We start from the raw sequence: 17,718 nt of genomic DNA on the forward strand, positions 1-17,718 counted from the left end.
ATTCATCACACGGTAAGAACACACCAGAATCCAGTGTTTGGTTTTTGTCAAGTTTATATGGTCACAAGCGCAGCTGCATACAGAGCTATGGTCAACAACAACAAAAAAAGTATAAACGTGCACAAATCTTTACATAAACTTAAATTCTTCTAAGCTTAGGAAATTGAGGGCTAAAAATAAGTACAGCATATACAATTGAAAGCAGAACCACAAAGAAGGAAGATTGTTCAATCTGAATTTTATTCTATGGTGTTCATATTTCAAATTATGCAAACTGTTCAAGATGTTTTACTTTCGCTGAAGGACGCTGTCACATCTCACATTTATTGAGTTTTATAGAGTTACAGACATGAAATTCCAAGGACAGAAGTGATTTCAAGTGTTCATTTTAACCCACAAATGACAGACTATGTAAACCTAACCTTGATTTGTAGTAACCTTAAGCCAGCACTCATATTAATAAGATGTTCGGCTTATCATTAATTTTAGAGTAATAGAACTAACAATTTTGATTAAAAATAATAATAATAATCAAAAATAGTAATTAGAAGTTACTTAGAAGTAACCTTAATGGAAAAACCATGGTATCAAAGACTGAATAAGAAAAAAAAAATAATAATAATAATAATAAGTAAATAAAATTCAGGCTGCAGGAACAGTGACAGAGGCTTGGGGATGATATAGTGCATTTGTCTTTTCTCTGGAACGCTAGCCTGCCAAACTGAGTTTTGAGTGATAGAAGGGGCAGGGTTGGTAGTTAGGGACAGGGGTGATAACGTTAGATTTCTCTCTGGCTCCCACCATAGACACTCTCGTCACTGTAGGCAATGTAGAGGAAGAAGTCCTCCTCATGGTGCTCCTGAAAGACAGTGAGAAAGCTTTATTGTCATGAGGCACATATGTGGTCTTATTGTATCATGATGGGGTGAATTGGCAGAAATGGAGAGGAATGGAGACTAAAGGCCAGACAACAGAAGACAGACACTAGCTCTGAATGGCTCTATGGAGTCAGCCAGAGTAAAAGAGGACAATGCAGAGAGAGAAGGAAAACGTACCTGGTATAGCAGGCCCATGGTAGCGGACGTAGGAGGAATGACATTGTTAACGAAGAAGAAAAGGGCATCCTCAGCTCGCAGATGGATTCGTTTCCGGATGAGGAAGTAGAACTGACCCACTTGTTAAAGAAGAGCGGAGACAAGAGACAGTGTTACAAAGCTTAAGTTCCCATAGTATAATTCACAGCTGTACTGGCTATGGACAACTACCTTAAATGTATAAAACACCCAGATATAGTATTACCTCAGGAATATGTTGGGACATAAATTTCAAGGCTCATCATATCCCAAGTATACATTACAGCTCTCATTTTTATGATTTGCAACAAATCCACATAACGACGAGCATATAGTTGTGGCACAGATTTTAGAAATGCCTTCCATAACTTATTTAACAATGTACTTTATTGTACATTTCAGAAGACCATCAGTAGCATTCTTCATTACAACACAAAGAAAAAATGGCCACAATCAAACCAATTCAATTGGTAAAGCAATTTGGTTTTGAATTTTTTGTACAATCTATTCAATTAATATATATATTTATGCCATTTAAAGTGGTTTTAAGCACGGATATATGCAAGTTACCTGTAAGGTCAGAAGGGACCAGGTACTTCTTTTTGTCCAAATCGCCTATCCTGGCTTTAGGGGCTTTCTCCACAATAACCTGAAATTAAATAAATGGTACAAATGCAAGCATGTTAAGAGAGAGACCTAACATCTCACTGGTCCCATATTCTAATGAAAGCAGAAGTGAGAAACGTTGCCCTCTTCTGCTTCATATCATTTCACCATTTCACTCCAATACCGCTCTATATTTGACAAAAGTTTTTGAAGTTCAAACACAATTTTTTGCTCAAAGGAGTCAATAAAATAATCACACAGAACCATTAAAATGTAGTTAAACATCCTTGTAACTTCTTCACCAGCTTAAGGATTCTGATTCCTAAATTGGCAACGTTTTCTTGGTAGCTTTAGTTAAAAGTCTTATTATATCCAGTTTACTCAGTTTGATTACCCGCTGAAAAAAGAGCTCAAGCTAGGTTTTGAAACAGCTGGTAGCTATGATCAGCTGGATTTTACAGCACAGTATAGGAGGGTGATGCAGCTCTCAAAATGGACACGAGGCTAGCTTGCCGCCCCAGATACTTGAATCCCATTGTTCGCTCTTGTCTCTTATCTGTATGGACACGTTCTAATGTAGGGTCGTAGGGCATTTGTACATTATCTACAACAAATACGTTAATTATTTTATATGACTCAATATTCCAATTATAATGAATCGACGTTTAAACTGACGTGGACATCAAGTATATGACAACGTAATTGTTTGTGTGCTTTCTACAAATTGTCCGCATTTGATATCCGCATGAGGAAACTTTGCGGAAATACTCCTTAATTTCACGGACATCTAAAAGAAAACATTTTAAACCATTCTTCTCGCGTTAAATGATTCGATACGCACACCAAGACCAAACACCCTGGATAACCTGGGTTTTGTCTTCAACTTGGGTGTCCTAGGCACTGCACACCAGGCCACAGACTATAATTTCAAAATACTGAAACAACGTTCATTCAGGAACATTACTTATTGCACAGTTTTATTAAACTGCTACGGAGCTGATGCCACTAGCTAGCTAAGATACCTTTGTGTTCGGGCCAATGAGGGGCCGTACTCCACTTGGCCAGCTATTTTCGCCAACAACATTAGCTAACGTTAGCTACCGAGCAAGCTAGCGACCGCAACTGCGAGTCAACAACTGAGTTTGTCAAAGGTGGAGCTAAACGTCCGAATAGTTTGTTCATGTTTACAAGCAATGGTCGGTATGGTTAATTAACGTTTACTAAGTTAAACGTCAACGTTTTCGTAAGTTTGATGACGAACTGCGTAAGTTAGCTAACGTCAAATGGCTATTGAGCTAGGTAGCTGGCTATGCCAGGTCAAAAGAAAATGTTTTTGTTGTGGTAGTTTGAGTTAAATTTCACTATTTGAGCCGACGAAAAAAGGACACTACTGTGGCATGAAAATCACACCGGCACAGTAACGTTGAAAGTACTAATCACAACTGTTTGTTGACCTTAGGTAACCGTAGCTATCCAGTTATAGCTACTACTACGAAGCTAGCTACTTGGCTGAGTAAACCCTTCCATATAACGTTAATGTATACGCTTATATTAGCTCTAGCTATCAAGCGAGAACGGTGGGTTACACTCACTGGCACCCTGTCCGGGTACTTCTTTCTTATCTTTTCGCCTTCTGACCGTCTCTTCTCAAACGGATACTCTTCTTTGTACTGAAACTTCATTCTGGCTTCTCTGACAGGACTCCGGGACCTCCGTTCGGGATTCCTGCGTGTATTGCTTCTCAGCGCTTATTAAGCTACCCAACGTTTCGGTAGCTTCGGCAACAGCGTATGTTTTTTTTTCCTTTAGGTTTCACTACTGCGACTGAGCGGATGAATACAATAACAAGGGTAACGTCGTACGTAGTAAAATTACACTATGAAGATTGCGGAAGTTGGGTTTTATTTCTGCATAGAGACTGACGGAGGGACGAGAACCATGTCCAGCTAAAGCTAGTTTCTGTGCCAAATTATTTTTTTCTTTCAGTTTTTATGTTAACGTAATGAGGACAATATTTTATTGCGGTTAAATTCAGTCTAAAATCTGTAAATATTTAACTAGTTAGTAGCTAAGCACATTTGAACTAAAATGGACGTGGCGCTTTAACTGGAATAAATTAACATAGCTATGGTTACTAGCTTGCAATGTTACAACATTTGGGAGGTGACGCTTCCAAATATTGAAAGTAACTAGTGTTTGCCAAATCAACAGCTTTAAAGTAAAACGTTAACAGCAACCCTTTGCTACCTCTTGAATTGATACTCAGTAAATTGGTATGAATTCCTTAAATATAATATACATGTTTATACAAATATTACATGTGGGACCACAGAAGATGACATAGGGATTGACAAAGTAATGGCTAAATTGCTCAAACACAAATAAGGAGGGTCTACTTTGTTTTGACTCGCCAGCTTTTTTCCAATGGAGCGAAAGGTCAGACAGTCATTTGTGATCCAATTGGTTGGGTCATGTGATTATGACGACATACTTCCGGTATTGGGTTTGAGGCCATTAGGAAGTCCCACGTTCACATTTCATCAAGGCTTTGGGAATATAGCTCTGGGAAACGCATATCAAAAATGATGCACACTATAATAGATATCTTAAATCTTGGCAAAGCAACATAGTGGCAAGGGAAGCCATTTCATAACCATTACATTACATTACTGGCATTTGGCAGACACTCTTATCCAGAGCGACGTACAGTTGATTAGACTAAGCAGGAGACAATCCTCCCCTGGAGCAATGCAGGGTTAAGGGCCTTGCTCAAGGGCCCAACGGCTGTGCGGATCTTATACAGGATTAGAACCACCAACCTTGCCTGTCCCAGTCATTTACCTTAACCACTACCATATGGTTAAGAGGTAACACCCTGAATGGAGCATTGCAAGTTGTAAGGTAGGGTTTTTAATGCTAGGTTGTGCAAGTAAACAAAAGCATTTCCTTAAAATACTCCATATTGTATTCTATTAACCCCACCACTCTGAGTCCTATATACAGGGTTCAGAAAGGTATAGGATATCCATGGCATTGATTCAGTAATTAAGTACACAAAGATGACCAACAGGACCGATTCAATGTAGTACCAGACAACCTGATTAAAAGGCATTTCCAGGGAAGAGTTCTTGATACTGACAAGTGTTTTATTAGTAACACGCACAGACCTGGGGACTGAGCCAAAATAGAAGCTGCCTGGAGCTACTCAAACTGTTCTACTGGCAATTACGAGATGGGACGGGTTGGGGGGGATCCAAAAACAAAAAAATGCCAAATTGGCTTCAAGCAAAAATGAACATAAACGAGTTTAACATAAATAAAATACAAGTTGTAGAAACAGATTTATAATTAAACTGTAAAATAAAAACCCTCCAGGTAAGGAGTCCCGTGGTTGGAAATGTACATCAGTGTTAAATCCCAGTGGCAGGAAGCGAGGTGTGCGTTCTCTACAGTTTTAATTTTGTTGTGAGCTCAAGTTTTGTTTTTCCATCTTCAGTATCTTTCTCTTGATTCTGAGGAACACTCCAAGAATTTACAATGAAAGGATTATAGGACTAATATCATACTTATCTTTTACATATCAATCATTGAGATGGCATTGAATTCATCCTACAATTTTAAATTACGTACCAGCAATCAAACCCCACACCTCACTTTCCTCACCAAAGCCCCCCATTGCCAGCCCCAATCACCCTGCTTGGAATAGGAAATTGCCTGTACTTCATTCCCCTTCCAACAAAAGTTTTTGATCCAGCTTTCCATGTCCAGTTGCTCTTTGCTACATTCCCTGATATGAAGTCCATCAACATGAAAACTTAGCCGAGCAGCAAGATATTGAGCAAAGGAGTCTAACAGGCCTGTGTATCAAGTGATTTGTGGGACGGAAAAAGGTCAGAAGGGGGTCATGGCTCCTGGAGAGAGGAAAAAGAGGGAGAGGCTGGCTTCATAGTCTCTTTGTCCTGTCTTCTGTTCGGTTTCGTCAGAGCTAAAAAGACTTGAATGCAAGCATACTAGCATACTTCCACACATGTACACATACATACTCCACACATGCACACTCAACTTCAGGAATTGTAAGGCAGAGACTCGATTTTGAAGAAAGCTGGCTTCTCCACTTGTTTCCAGTTTCCCCAGTCCCCCTCATTTCTCCTCTGGTCATCCTCTTCTCCCCACCCCCCTCTCCATCTCTTCACTTGACTTTGCTGAAGGGATCATGGAGAGAAAGGGTCAACACTCAACGGTATGTGTGGGTGGGGTAGCAGCTGGTTGGGAAGGGTTTTTAAAAAGAAGAGACCAGAGCTGAAAAAGACCCAGCAGCGAATCACCAGAGCCGATGCTGGTGGAGGTTTCGACTGAGGACGGACCTGACGTCAGCAGTGAACCTGAGAATTTGAAAGTAGAGCGAGATCAATGTCAGATAATACATATAAGCACATGAAAGTAGAAATGGATCATTACAGTTTTATTGTTTATAATCACCTTAGTGCATCCAACATGGGCAGCAAGTTAAGAAGTGATGTGTCGCTAGGGTCACTGAACCACGACTTTATTGGTATTGCGTTATCTGTAAGGCAAGCACACAAAGACTCCATGAAGGTACAGTCGACAGGAGTCCTGATGAAACTGTGAAATGACATGTTTCACTGAATTGGAAACGTCTTGTGAAGTGAAAATGTGACGATTCCCCACTTTCAAGACCAATAAAACCAGAAAACATGTATGGGCTATATGAATACATCTTTACATCCATCTAAATAGTGCTATATCTTATTCCCTACTCTGCAGTGCACCGCCAGCCACTAAATATCATCTCTAGATCAGATTTTTATCATACCAAACAAGACATGTACATTGATAGCATGAAGTGGGAGGGAGCAAGCATAAACCTATGGAGGGAGCAAGCATAAACATATGGAGGCTGCTTCACATACAGCTTTTCATACAGTCACACCATTCAACCAAAATTCTTTGATAACTTCCACAAACTAATTTCAAAATGCTTATAGGGTGAAACAAGACGCGTTGCTTTGCCAATTGATTTCCCTTCAGTTATTTCAATGTTGCTGCTGCCACCCAGTGAATATGTAAGTGCTAAAACAGCACTGCCACAAATTGTAAAGCCGTAAAAAATAAAATTTTATTTTCCCTACCGTGATTTATGATTTCTCACAGAATTCCCTCATTATTGCTGGTTAATGTTCAGTAATTATACGTCAGATAATATGCCCATGCTGTAAGACAGACAAATTAGCTAGATATTCCCATTATTCTGGGCAAATAGCACATTTTAATATATGAATGTGGTGAGGCATTTCTTAAACACGGTTTCAATCGCATTAATGCTAATTATCATAATTGTGTCGGCTTCGCCAAGAGAAATGGTCATGCTGGAGATGCCATTTAAGGAAAAATTCTAGCTCCACTCTCCCGTTAAAATGCTAATCGGTGAAACTCCCACCTACTTATCTAATCAAGGAGAATCACCTGAAAGTCACCCAAGATTAATGACGAGTAATCAGTCGAATCCGTATGTTTTTTGTTAACCGTGTTCATCCAGGGCAAAGATTATTAACTGGTTATTCTCAAGGCTTTGATTAATCGGTTTGGCAAAAATGCTTGTCTTAGGCCACCAGACTACACATTGTCTATCTACAGTGCGTCCGGAAAGTATTCACAGCGCTTCACTTTTCCCACATTTTGTTATGTTACAGCCTTATTCCAAAATGGAATAAATTCTTTTTTTTTCTCAAAATTCTACACAAAACACCCCATAATGACAACATGAAAGACGTTTTTTATTTTTATTTTAGCAAATTTATTAAAAATAAAAAACTAAGAAATCACATGTACATACGTATTCACAGCCTTTGCTCAATACTTTGTTGATGCACCTTTGGCAGCAATTACAGCCTCAAGTCTTTTTGAATATGATGGTACAAGCTTGGCACACCCATCTTTGGGCAGTTTCGCCCATTCCTCTTTGCAGCACCTCTCAAGCTCCATCAGGTTGGATGGGGAGCGTCGGTGCACAGCCATTTTCAGATCTCTCCAGAGATGTTCAATCGGATTCAAGTCTGGGCTCTGGCTGGGCCACTCAAGGACATTCACAGCGTTGTCCTGAAGCCACTCCTTTGATATCTTTGCTGTGTGCTTAGGGTCGTCGTCCTGCTGAAAGATGAGCCGTCGCCCCAGTCTGAGGTCAAGAGCGCTCTGGAGCAGGTTTTCATCCAGGATGTCTCCGTACATTGCTGCATTCATCTTTCCCTCAATCCTGACTAGTCTCTGCCGCTGAAAAACGTCCCCACAGCATGATGCTGCCACCACCATGCTTCACTGTAGGGATGGTATTGGCCAGGTGATGAGCGGTGCCTGGTTTCCTCCAAACATGACACCTGGCATTCACGCCAAAGAGTTCAAACTTTGTCTCATCAGACCAGAGAATTTTGTTTCTCATGGTCTGAGAGTCCTTCAGGTGCCTTTTGGCAAACTCCAGGCAGGCTGCCATGTGCCTTTTACTGAAGAGTGGCTTCCGTCTGGCCACTCTACCATACAGGCCTGATTGGTGGATTGCTGCAGAGATGGTTGTCCTTCTGGAAGGTTCTCCTCTCTCCACAGAGGAACGCTGGAGCTCTGACAGAGTGACCATCGGGTTCTTGGTCACCTCCTTGACTAAGGCCCTTCCCTCCCAATTGCTCAGTTTAGACCGGCGGCCAGTTCTAGGAAGAGTCCTGGTGGTTCCAAACTTCTTCCATTTACGGATGATGGAGGCCACTGTGCTCATTGGGACCTTCAAAGCAGCAGAAATTTTTCTGTACCCTTCCCCAGATTTGTGCCTCGAGACAATCCTGTCTCGGAGGTCTACAGACAATTCCTTTGACTTCATGCTTGGTTTGTGCTCCGACATGCACTGTCAACTGTGGGACCTTATATAGACAGGTGTGTGCCTTTCCAAATCATGTCCAATCAACTGAATTTACCACAGGTGGACTCCAATTAAGCTGTAGAAACATCTCAAGGTTGATCAGTGGAAACAGGATGCACCTGAGCTCAATTTTGAGTTTCATGGCAAAGGCTGTGAATACTTATGTACATGTGATTTCTTGGTTTTTTATTTTTAATAAATTTGCAAAAATTATCAAAAAAACTTTGTTTTTCACGTTGTCATTATGGGGTATTGTGTGTAGAATTTGGAGGGAAAAAAATTAATTAAAAATTAATTTAATCAATTTTGGAATAAGGCTGTAAAATAACAAAATGTGGAAAAAGTGAAGCGCTGTGAATACTTTCGGGATGCACTATATGTATCACCAAGAGATTCTACAGTCAAAGGAATCGAGGCTCAAAATCAAAAGGTTAGATTAATTATATTGGAGTAAATGTATATATTTTTACTGCGTGTGCATCTGTTATGGTCAATTTTCAAAATTAGCACAAAAAGATTCAGCATACATTTGACCTGTTGGTCATTTAAAAATATATATATTCTTGCCATTTAGTATAAATTCAGCAATGGTAAGTGGCCTGTTGGAAAGTATAATAGAACATGTTTTCATAAAATAATTTGATCAACAAGATAAAATGACTAAGACACCATTTTAAAAACATGTATGCAATTGTATTATCCACCAATCTTGCCTTCTTCCCCACACACATACTCTGAGGTGACTGAAAAACTCAGATAGCCACTCCATCCAGTTTACAGATTCAATGCAAAGATACACACTGCAGCATTGACTACCTAGCAAGCAAATGAGAATGCATGCAGAAGTAGCAAGAAAATAAATGCTATTGGGGCAAAATAGCATGGGCATGAATAGAATGGAATTATCAATATAGAAGGTATTTTTACATATATACAGTGGTTGTCCTGTTTTTTGTTATTTAAAAAGTTTCAACATATTATTGACAAACTTAAATTGAGAGCTCAAAAGGCACAAGTGTATGAGAATAAGACAGAGCTACAAGAGACTAATTTGTGTGTCGTGACGGGAGGTGAGGTACGGCAGATGAGCCAGCTTACCTGGATGACTGCGGTACGCTCCAGGCGAGTTGTCCAGAATGACTATACTGGAGAGGTCATTGTGCACCACAGAAAGGTCTTTAATATAACTACCCAGGTCCAGTGTACAATGCTGCAGAGGGCAGAAGGGACAGAGGGAGAGTAAAGATGACAGTGATAAATACATTACAACAGTTCCCATCGAAGGGGGCAAGTGTTTGACATGGCAGCAGAGGTTATGAACATTACTTTCTTTTTCTGACAGCATTCAAATCTGGTCATTATAAATCAGAGAAAAGTGCAAAGAAAAATGATGAGCTCAAAGGTGAATCAATAAAGCAAATAGAGGAAGGAGCAACATCTGTAATGCAAAAAAAAAGAAAGAAAATGAGTTACTGCTTTTTGTGGAGGCACGAAAGCTACATTTGCTTAAACGGGACTAAATAAATCAAAGCAAACACCCAACATAACGTCTTATACCAGTACTCAGGTTTGCGCAACACGTTTCGATCTCAGCTTTCTTCAGGCAGTATTCCTCCTTTTTGGTGATTATAAAAACCAATGATCTGAAGGGATGAAGGGCTTTTGCCACTAAAGGGAATAAAAACAATCGATTCAATATCCTTTATTATTTTCACAGCATAATATTTTCATTAGATTGGATCCTTTTAATTTTTTATAGTGTTGCATTTGTTGTGGCATGTTTCTTGTCATTAGTCTGTTGTCTCTTTGTCTTTGCATTTCCATTTCAATATGTGGAGTGTATATATAGTGGTGTCCATTTTTGGGATTAGACGGAAGGGAGGTGTTTAAAAGTGATTGTAAATCATGCTGGACATTTCTGAAATAACCAAACATTATCGCAGAGGGATGTTTCAACTACACATCCACCAAGTATCTATTCAAAGTAATGTGAATAACTATAACACACATTTCAAGTCAGACCTAAAATATGTATTGAAAACAATGCATGAGATGAGCGTGGTCTGGACTGCCTCACCACCCTAGCTCCTCCCAAAACACACCATTTACAAGTCAATTGTATTGGAAAACGAGGGAGTCTGGGAGAGGGATAAGGTTGGTACAGGGATTAAGAGCTGAAAAATAGCAAAATGCAAACACAAACGAAAGGGCCTAGTCGGGATATGAGCCCAGGGAATGTTGTTGAGGCTACAGTGTGGTCCACTGCACCACCGTACTGCCACATAGCTCATGCTACAAATCTCTCTATAACAAATTTCTACATACAAATCTCATTAAACTATGGGAGGAGATATGCAATGACCCAAGATATGTATTGGCCAATAGGTCAGGGAATTCTTGATGTCATGAAGAACCTTGACCCAATAGATTCTGGTAATAAATTGAGTTGAGTTGAGTTGAACCCATTTAATCTCCACATAGGAATAGATGGAAATGTTTAGACTAATAGAAGTCGATATAGCAATGCAGTTGCTTTTTCTAATTTTGTTGATGCTTAATACATATTATAAAAGCCCCATACAATGTAGTATGAATCCATTAACGGATTTACCATTAGTCATTTTATGTCAATAACATTTTTTTTCACTCATTTTATTTTGGATTTCAAAAACAGTATGTACATTTTTATTATTTAATTATTGATATCTCTTTATAGTACAGTGTATTTGAGTATTATAATTATATTATAATAATTGGCATGCCGCATCATGTAAGTTGGGCCATAACCCTTTGCAACTTCATTTATGAAAATGAGAAAGAAAGTTCACTTGTATGATTGAACTATGTAGACTGACACTGATTTATGACCAAAATTAAATTATACAAGCTGAATTATATTTGTTGCATCATATTTTAAAATAATTCCTAGTCAGAACAGGCAAATGTGTCATCTTGTTGCCATGCTCAGTCATCGGGTGATGTCCAAATCTGCTACAGTCTGTACACTGATCTTGGATGGAATGTACACCAAAGACACAAATCACACTGAGCCTTTAGCATTGTGATGACACTTTCTGTTACCATCAAGGTACTAATGATAACAGCCATAATGACACCAATTCATTGCGGTGCACCGATGTGCAACATTACTGCGAAGTGGGGAAATGACCTAGCCAGCCATGCTGCTTACATCACTATGGGCACTACTGCTTCACCATAAACACCATCACCCACTGTGGCCTCGTTTTTTGGCCAAATTGCACTGCTCTGGTATTTCTGAAAACATGTGAAAAGGCTGCATCTTGAATAGAACATCTGGAAGGAGAAATGAGCAAAACATCTGTGTTTCTCTATGGTTACAGTGGGGGGGGGGAATCCTCAACCACTAACAAACCTTGTCTTCTGTAAATACAATGAATTTACATCACACCATACAGATTCAGCACTGCATGATAGGTGAGAACAGCTCTGTTAGTCTCCAGTATGAATGGTCAAACCACTTTGGCATGTTAATTGTAACTGTTCTGGTGGGTGTGAAAAGGTTGGTTCTGACAGAGGTAGGGATGGAAGACATACACAGGGACATACAAATGCAGGTATAGAAGGGGAAAATAAACGGACAGATGAAAAGAAAAGATGGGCAGACACCAGCGAGGACACTCAGGGAAGAGAATGCACCTGTCTGTAGTATCTGCGTTTCAGGATTCCTCTGTTGTTGTCCAGCTTGTCAGCCACAGCAGATCCATAGATCTCCATACTGGCAGTGAACACTACAAGCTCATACCACTGACTGACCTGCAAGAGAGAGTCACACAAAACTCAATTAGAAGAGTCGCAAATCCAGCACCCGTGACATATAATGACTAGGCTCAAACTACAGGTCATACTAACCAGCTCAATCTGTAATAATACAGACACTGTAGCACTCAAAGGGCCAGATTTAACTCACCACTTCTAAGAAGAAGTCGACGTGCGGTCTTTTATGTACAAAAAACCTGACTGGATGTTTGTCTATTACCACCTTAAGAGAAAGAATGAAAGAAAGTGAGACATCTAAACATGCTGCACAGTATTTGCTGATGAGTACCTGTGTGCATATTTGCCTGCACAACTACAGATCCCTTAATACAGGGTATCCCACAAACATATGAAATGTTTCTCCACATCCAGCTGGAAATGCAATTCACTTTCACGTTGCCCCTAGCCCCTACATTGAAGAGAAGGCCATCTGACAGATTTGTGAGTGTTTATGGCCTACAAATGAAGGTGTGCATTCATTATTTATTAATTGTCTTTGCAGGCAGGGAGTTTGACTGAGCCTGAATGAGGCGGGTCAATGCTCACCTTGAGGATGAAGTCGGGCGGAGTGCCAGGCCGCACTGTGGGGCGCAGTACCCCATCATGATGGGAGTGGATCAGCGTCTCATCCAGATCCAGAACCAGTATCTTTCTCTTTACACCATCTAAGGAGTAAAACCCACAACCCGGTCAAAAGCAGACCACCCCCTGCACCCCCAACACAGAGTCACTGCAGCAACCAACCGTCATTCACCAACACACAAGCACCCAGCAGCAACACCTTCCACATCTGACAGCCAAACAATCAAAGAGTATGGAGATACCCATACTACATACCACAGAGAAAAATCAAGCCTCAAACTCATTGTGTATCTGTGCTAATATGAGGAGTAGCATAGTGGTTAAGGTAAAGGACTGGGACACGCAAGGTCAGTGGTTCTAATCCCAGTGTAGCCACAGTAAGATCCACACAGCCGTTGGGCCCTTGAGCAAGACCCTTAACCCTGCATTGCTCCAGGGGAGGATTGTATCCTGCTGAGTCTAATCAACTGTACGTCGCACTGGATAAGAGCGTCTGCCAAATGCCAATAATGTAATGTAATGTAATATACACAACCATACTCTAAATTTCCAATAGCATAATCAATCACAAGCTCCCGGAAGCCATTGCTAAGCATCAGAAGACTAAAAGCATGTGTATCAACTCTCGATACACTACTGTAGAATCTGAGGTAGACAACTAGAGTTTAAGCAGCCCAAAAAGTACTGCATGTGCAAAATTATTTTGAGGAATGGAGCAAATAGCTGAGAAATTCAGTAAGGTGGTTGTGACAGCAGGTACTTACTTAGTCTGTTTCTGGATACTGGAGAGAGGGGTAAAATATCATAACGCACTGTCTGGTACTGGATTATCTGTAGAAGACAAAAACAAATCAGAACGTTACAAAACAACTCACACAATTTATTTTTCATAATTAAAATCTTTTATGGCAGATACAAGTCCATATAAATACTAAATGCATTTGCATGATTTTCGGAAGTGCACAGGATGAAATGGAAAGATATCCAAAACATATTCTACCCTGCCTCTCTCCTTGATTGGCAGTTATTTCATTCATTTACTTCCCAAGACAATAAGTCAATCTTATTTCTCCTTGATTTGGAATGTCTAAGAGCAATTCTGGGCCTGTAACTATAATATCCTCCATCAATTCAGGAGGGTGCACACCAACCCACTTATCTTTGGAAGACACTCTGCCAGCTGCTGCTTCTTATTGCCAGCTGAGCAGACACAGCTACAGCAGACACAGACACAGTGTAGGACAGTATGACTGACGTAGCTGGTACAGGAAATCATTGGTGGAAGAGGCTTGGGGTGAACTGCTGACCTTCCACCTTCCTGGCAAATATTTCAGCCAATAATCTCAGCCAGTGAGACACACAACCGCCGGACGGATTCAATCCCAGATTGCAGGGCACATCATTGACCACAAGTGCCACTCAATAGAGAATGAGGCTGCTCTAGTGTTTAATCTGAAGCATATGCTTTTTTTTCAGTCAAACCACCACCCCCTCACACCAACATAACTAAGTGCCTGTTTATGAAAGAAATACCTTGAATCCACACCTTGAGTAGCTGCAGACACCAACAGGAAATACTGGCAAGCCTAGACTAAGAATATCCCAGTAATCCTCCAACCCCTTGCTCCCTGAGCCAGAATGTACACACGACAGTGGACAAACTTCCGGTGCTCAGCCCTCCATTCCACACTTCTGGGCTATTTTTATCCTCCCCCCAGCTGTCCAGGAGTGTCAGTGGGACTGGGGCTGGGGGTGCCAATGAGTGGCCAGGGAGACTGACAGGGTGACTTTGAGCAAAACATGTGTCCTTAACACTAGCCCCCTTGCCTACTCGTATACTTTGGAGACAGGCACACAAGACATCAGGTAGTTGCAGGTAACTTCCTCAACTCCTTTCTTTGACTTTCCACAAATAACCATTAATTATGCAACAGGCCATAGATCAGCTTTAAGACCATTAAGATGTATTGCATATAAACTACAATTCACTGCCTTAGAACATAAGCACATAATTGCAGCAACTTTTAGGTCACAATGGCTTGTTTGTAAAAAAAGAAACAGAATGCACTCATTTGTGCATCAGCATAACTAATTTCACCAATCCATAAACCTGAACTACAGTTTAATTTCAATAAATCCTATCTGTGCTCCATGCTTGAGGGCCTACTTACAGAAATCGACAGGCCCTAAACCTACCGAATAAAAAATCCTACCATGAGGTTAGCAGTCACTTTTATGTAATGTTATGACAGACCTACTAAGATCAATAAGTAAGAACAGAATGTTCATCATAAAACAGTCCACTGAGTCTACTTTCAATGTGCTCTAGATAGTAGTGATGACCAAATAAGGCAAATGCTGCTTTCACATTTAGCACCAGGGAAATGTCATAGGCCTGACAATTGTGCACAACGGTTACCAATATTCAACTTCCAATCGGACTGAAATATTCAGCTCCAAGAACAAATAAGTAAAATGGATGGCGCTTTTGTATTGCATTTTTATTTTTATTTAACCACTACACCACATGCTTACCAAAACAACCATAATGTCAGAGTTGCAGGAGTTTTTCTGGTTGCTTATTTTGTATGTTAAGGTATACACTTTGATTTCAGTGACCCTAGCAATTATTTTCTTTTCCAGGTGCATTTTTCACAAGGTCAGTGTAATTGAGTCAATGTTGTTGTCTTCTACAACACTTTCCAGTCAACACTAGAACTTGACCAAGTGTATGTGCGTACACAAGTAATTTTGTGCAAGTATAGTATGTGTATGTTACTGAACAGGGCAGTCTTTGTGTCCGGTAATCCCCAACACACTGCCTTACGTCCACTCCCTCCCTCAGTTTCGTTTTTTTCATGGTTGGAGTGCAAGCCAAATCACAACTCAGCACAGAGCTCATGTATCACACTTATTTCACATCCCATCCTTGCTACCCAGGACACAACATGACCAATATATGAACACAAAAAATAGCTCCGAAGAGCACAGTCCAGGTATGTCAATGGTATGCCTTTTAGATGTGTTCATCACAAATATTATCCTCTGCAGGTACTGCAAGTCTGTTTATGCTTGGTTCCATTTCAGTATGCACAACAGTAACCGTGACAAGTGAGTTTATACTTCGTAGCGTTATACTGTCAAGTTATCAACAAGTAACTGACTTAAGTTAGCGAGCAAACAAAGAACAAACAGCAAGTTTAATAACTTGCAAAACTAAAATCTGCAAAAGCTAGCAAGCCATTGTTACAATTTAACTTGCTCACCGTGCGAAGATGCTTCCTGAGTATGTACAAAATGAAGCCCCATATTCTGGATGTCACTCCGAGGAAAGTGCGGATCCCAAGTAGACACTGCCGGGTCTTCAGCATGTCGACAACCCGCAGCTACCCACGCAGGAATCAGGGGAAGAGGAGGCAACAAGCTACAGCCCACTCAATAGATTGTTATCGTCAAACCAGAGTGGAACTGCTGAACCTGTACCGCAAACCCACCTCCAGAGCCTTTCCAAAACCTTGAAACGTTGCTAATGTTAGTTGCTAACTGTATCGACCCCGTCTAGATCAGTAACTGAGACGGGACAAACGCTTGAGCGTCTCACAGCTATAGCTAAAAAGCAACGAATAATGCAGTTAAATAAATAAAATATAGTTCAAATGAACTGGGCGAAAAATAGTATAGCTTGATAGCAAACAAGCTCACGACTACTGGTTACCGAAGCAAAGCAGCTCGCTAGCAACTAGCTAGCTAGCTAGCAAGCAGGCTGTCTGGCGAGCTAACAAGAGGTTTCGCTTTCCGTATTACGTAAGAAAAACACCCGGCCAAACTTCTGAACACCTGTATTTAAACTGTAGTTACCCTTCCCGTCTTTAAAACAATGCATAAATACGACAAGACACCATAAAAATCAAACAGTAGCCATCAAAACCGCTTCTAGTTCACAGCGAATCCGGAACCGAACTGTGAGCCGCCATCGCCGCTTTTCCGTCACTTCCGTCGACAGAAAACTCTTTTGAACACGAGGTTGCGCGCTCCACGTTCCCGAGAATTACTTCCAAAACAAGGCATACAGATGGGAGACTTTACACACGGGGGCGTTCATTGAACTTCATTCATATTTATTTTGACCTTCTTTACATAATCAGATATAGACGGGATCATGCACATATTGACAGTTTTGCGGCAGAAAGAACATTTCATACCTTCCTATTCACACAAGATTTCATGGACTAATGAGGTCTAAAAGGTTTTTGGCTCTGTATTTCACAATTTTAGATTTGTAATCAAACAATTAACGTGGTTAAATGCATATTCTTGGTTTTTATTAAATTAATTTGGCCTCCACACTTTGCTCTTGCCATCATTCAAATACAAGTGATTCTTGGCTTTATCTGACCAAAAAAACATAATCTAGATTTAGCAGATTATAAACTGACCAGCCTTTTTTTGCAAGGAACTAGTGGTTACCTTGCAATGTAGCCGCAGAAATTCACCTGCAGTAAATAGGCCCGGGCGCATCCATGCATGCCTCCTGAAGTGCGTTTCCAATCTGTCTGACAGGTATTTCAGGGTTTTTTCTTCTTCTTTTCTTCACAGAATTCTTCAGGCATCCACTGTACAGGTCTTCTGTGGCCAACAGGTCCTTTGCAATTACTGAGCTCCCCATCAGTCAAACATTATGGAACAAATGTATATTATGTGGTGAAAATAGCAATTTTATCGATTTAAAATTAAACC

The 17,718-nt window shown here is 40.4% G+C and overlaps 2 protein-coding genes across 4 annotated transcripts; both read right to left on the minus strand.

The window, feature by feature from the left end:
- Window positions 1-36: 36 nt before the first annotated feature.
- Window positions 37-3,526, minus strand: LOC133123898 (gamma-aminobutyric acid receptor-associated protein-like). The gene is made up of 4 exons (XM_061234603.1): window positions 3,272-3,526; window positions 1,644-1,722; window positions 1,056-1,174; window positions 37-859 (listed from the first exon to the last, which is right to left on the minus strand). The coding sequence occupies exons 1-4, from the start codon at window positions 3,359-3,361 to the stop codon at window positions 779-781; spliced, it is 369 nt and encodes a 122-aa protein (XP_061090587.1). The 5' UTR covers window positions 3,362-3,526; the 3' UTR covers window positions 37-778.
- Window positions 3,527-4,804: 1,278 nt separating this feature from the next.
- Window positions 4,805-17,001, minus strand: LOC133125181 (CTD nuclear envelope phosphatase 1A). 3 transcript variants are annotated; one of them, XM_061236936.1, is made up of 9 exons: window positions 16,476-16,996; window positions 16,248-16,367; window positions 13,746-13,812; window positions 12,946-13,064; window positions 12,551-12,622; window positions 12,280-12,396; window positions 9,700-9,811; window positions 6,159-6,243; window positions 4,805-6,061 (listed from the first exon to the last, which is right to left on the minus strand). In XM_061236936.1, exons 2-9 carry the CDS (start codon window positions 16,350-16,352, stop codon window positions 6,001-6,003), a joined length of 738 nt encoding a protein of 245 aa, XP_061092920.1. In that variant the 5' UTR covers window positions 16,353-16,367; window positions 16,476-16,996; the 3' UTR covers window positions 4,805-6,000. The 3 variants fall into 3 exon arrangements, 2 of the variants coding, with proteins under 2 accessions (XP_061092920.1, XP_061092919.1); XR_009708388.1 differs by adding an exon at window positions 6,830-6,910 and having other exon boundaries at window positions 6,008-6,061; window positions 16,248-17,001; XM_061236935.1 differs by having other exon boundaries at window positions 16,248-16,993.
- Between the last annotated feature and the right edge of the window lie 717 nt (window positions 17,002-17,718).

Source organism: Conger conger, chromosome 3 (assembly GCF_963514075.1).
Source record: "Conger conger chromosome 3, fConCon1.1, whole genome shotgun sequence".
Classification (NCBI taxonomy): domain Eukaryota; kingdom Metazoa; phylum Chordata; class Actinopteri; order Anguilliformes; family Congridae; genus Conger; species Conger conger.

Excerpts from the sequence above, each read along its gene's own strand:
- LOC133123898 (XM_061234603.1), bottom strand. The coding sequence starts at position 3,361 with ATGAAGTTTCAGTACAAAGAAGAGTATCCGTTTGAGAAGAGACGGTCA. Across the intron at positions 1,175-1,643 it reads GGTCCCTTCTGACCTTACAG|TGGGTCAGTTCTACTTCCTC; the intron begins GTAACTTGCATA and ends TTCTTTAACAAG. Across the intron at positions 860-1,055 it reads CCATGGGCCTGCTATACCAG|GAGCACCATGAGGAGGACTT; the intron begins GTACGTTTTCCT and ends ACTGTCTTTCAG.
- LOC133125181 (XM_061236936.1), bottom strand. The coding sequence starts at position 16,352 with ATGCTGAAGACCCGGCAGTGTCTACTTGGGATCCGCACTTTCCTCGGA. Across the intron at positions 13,065-13,745 it reads AGTATCCAGAAACAGACTAA|ATGGTGTAAAGAGAAAGATA; the intron begins GTAAGTACCTGC and ends TTTACTCCTTAG. Across the intron at positions 9,812-12,279 it reads AACGCAGATACTACAGACAG|CATTGTACACTGGACCTGGG; the intron begins GTGCATTCTCTT and ends TGCCCTCTGCAG.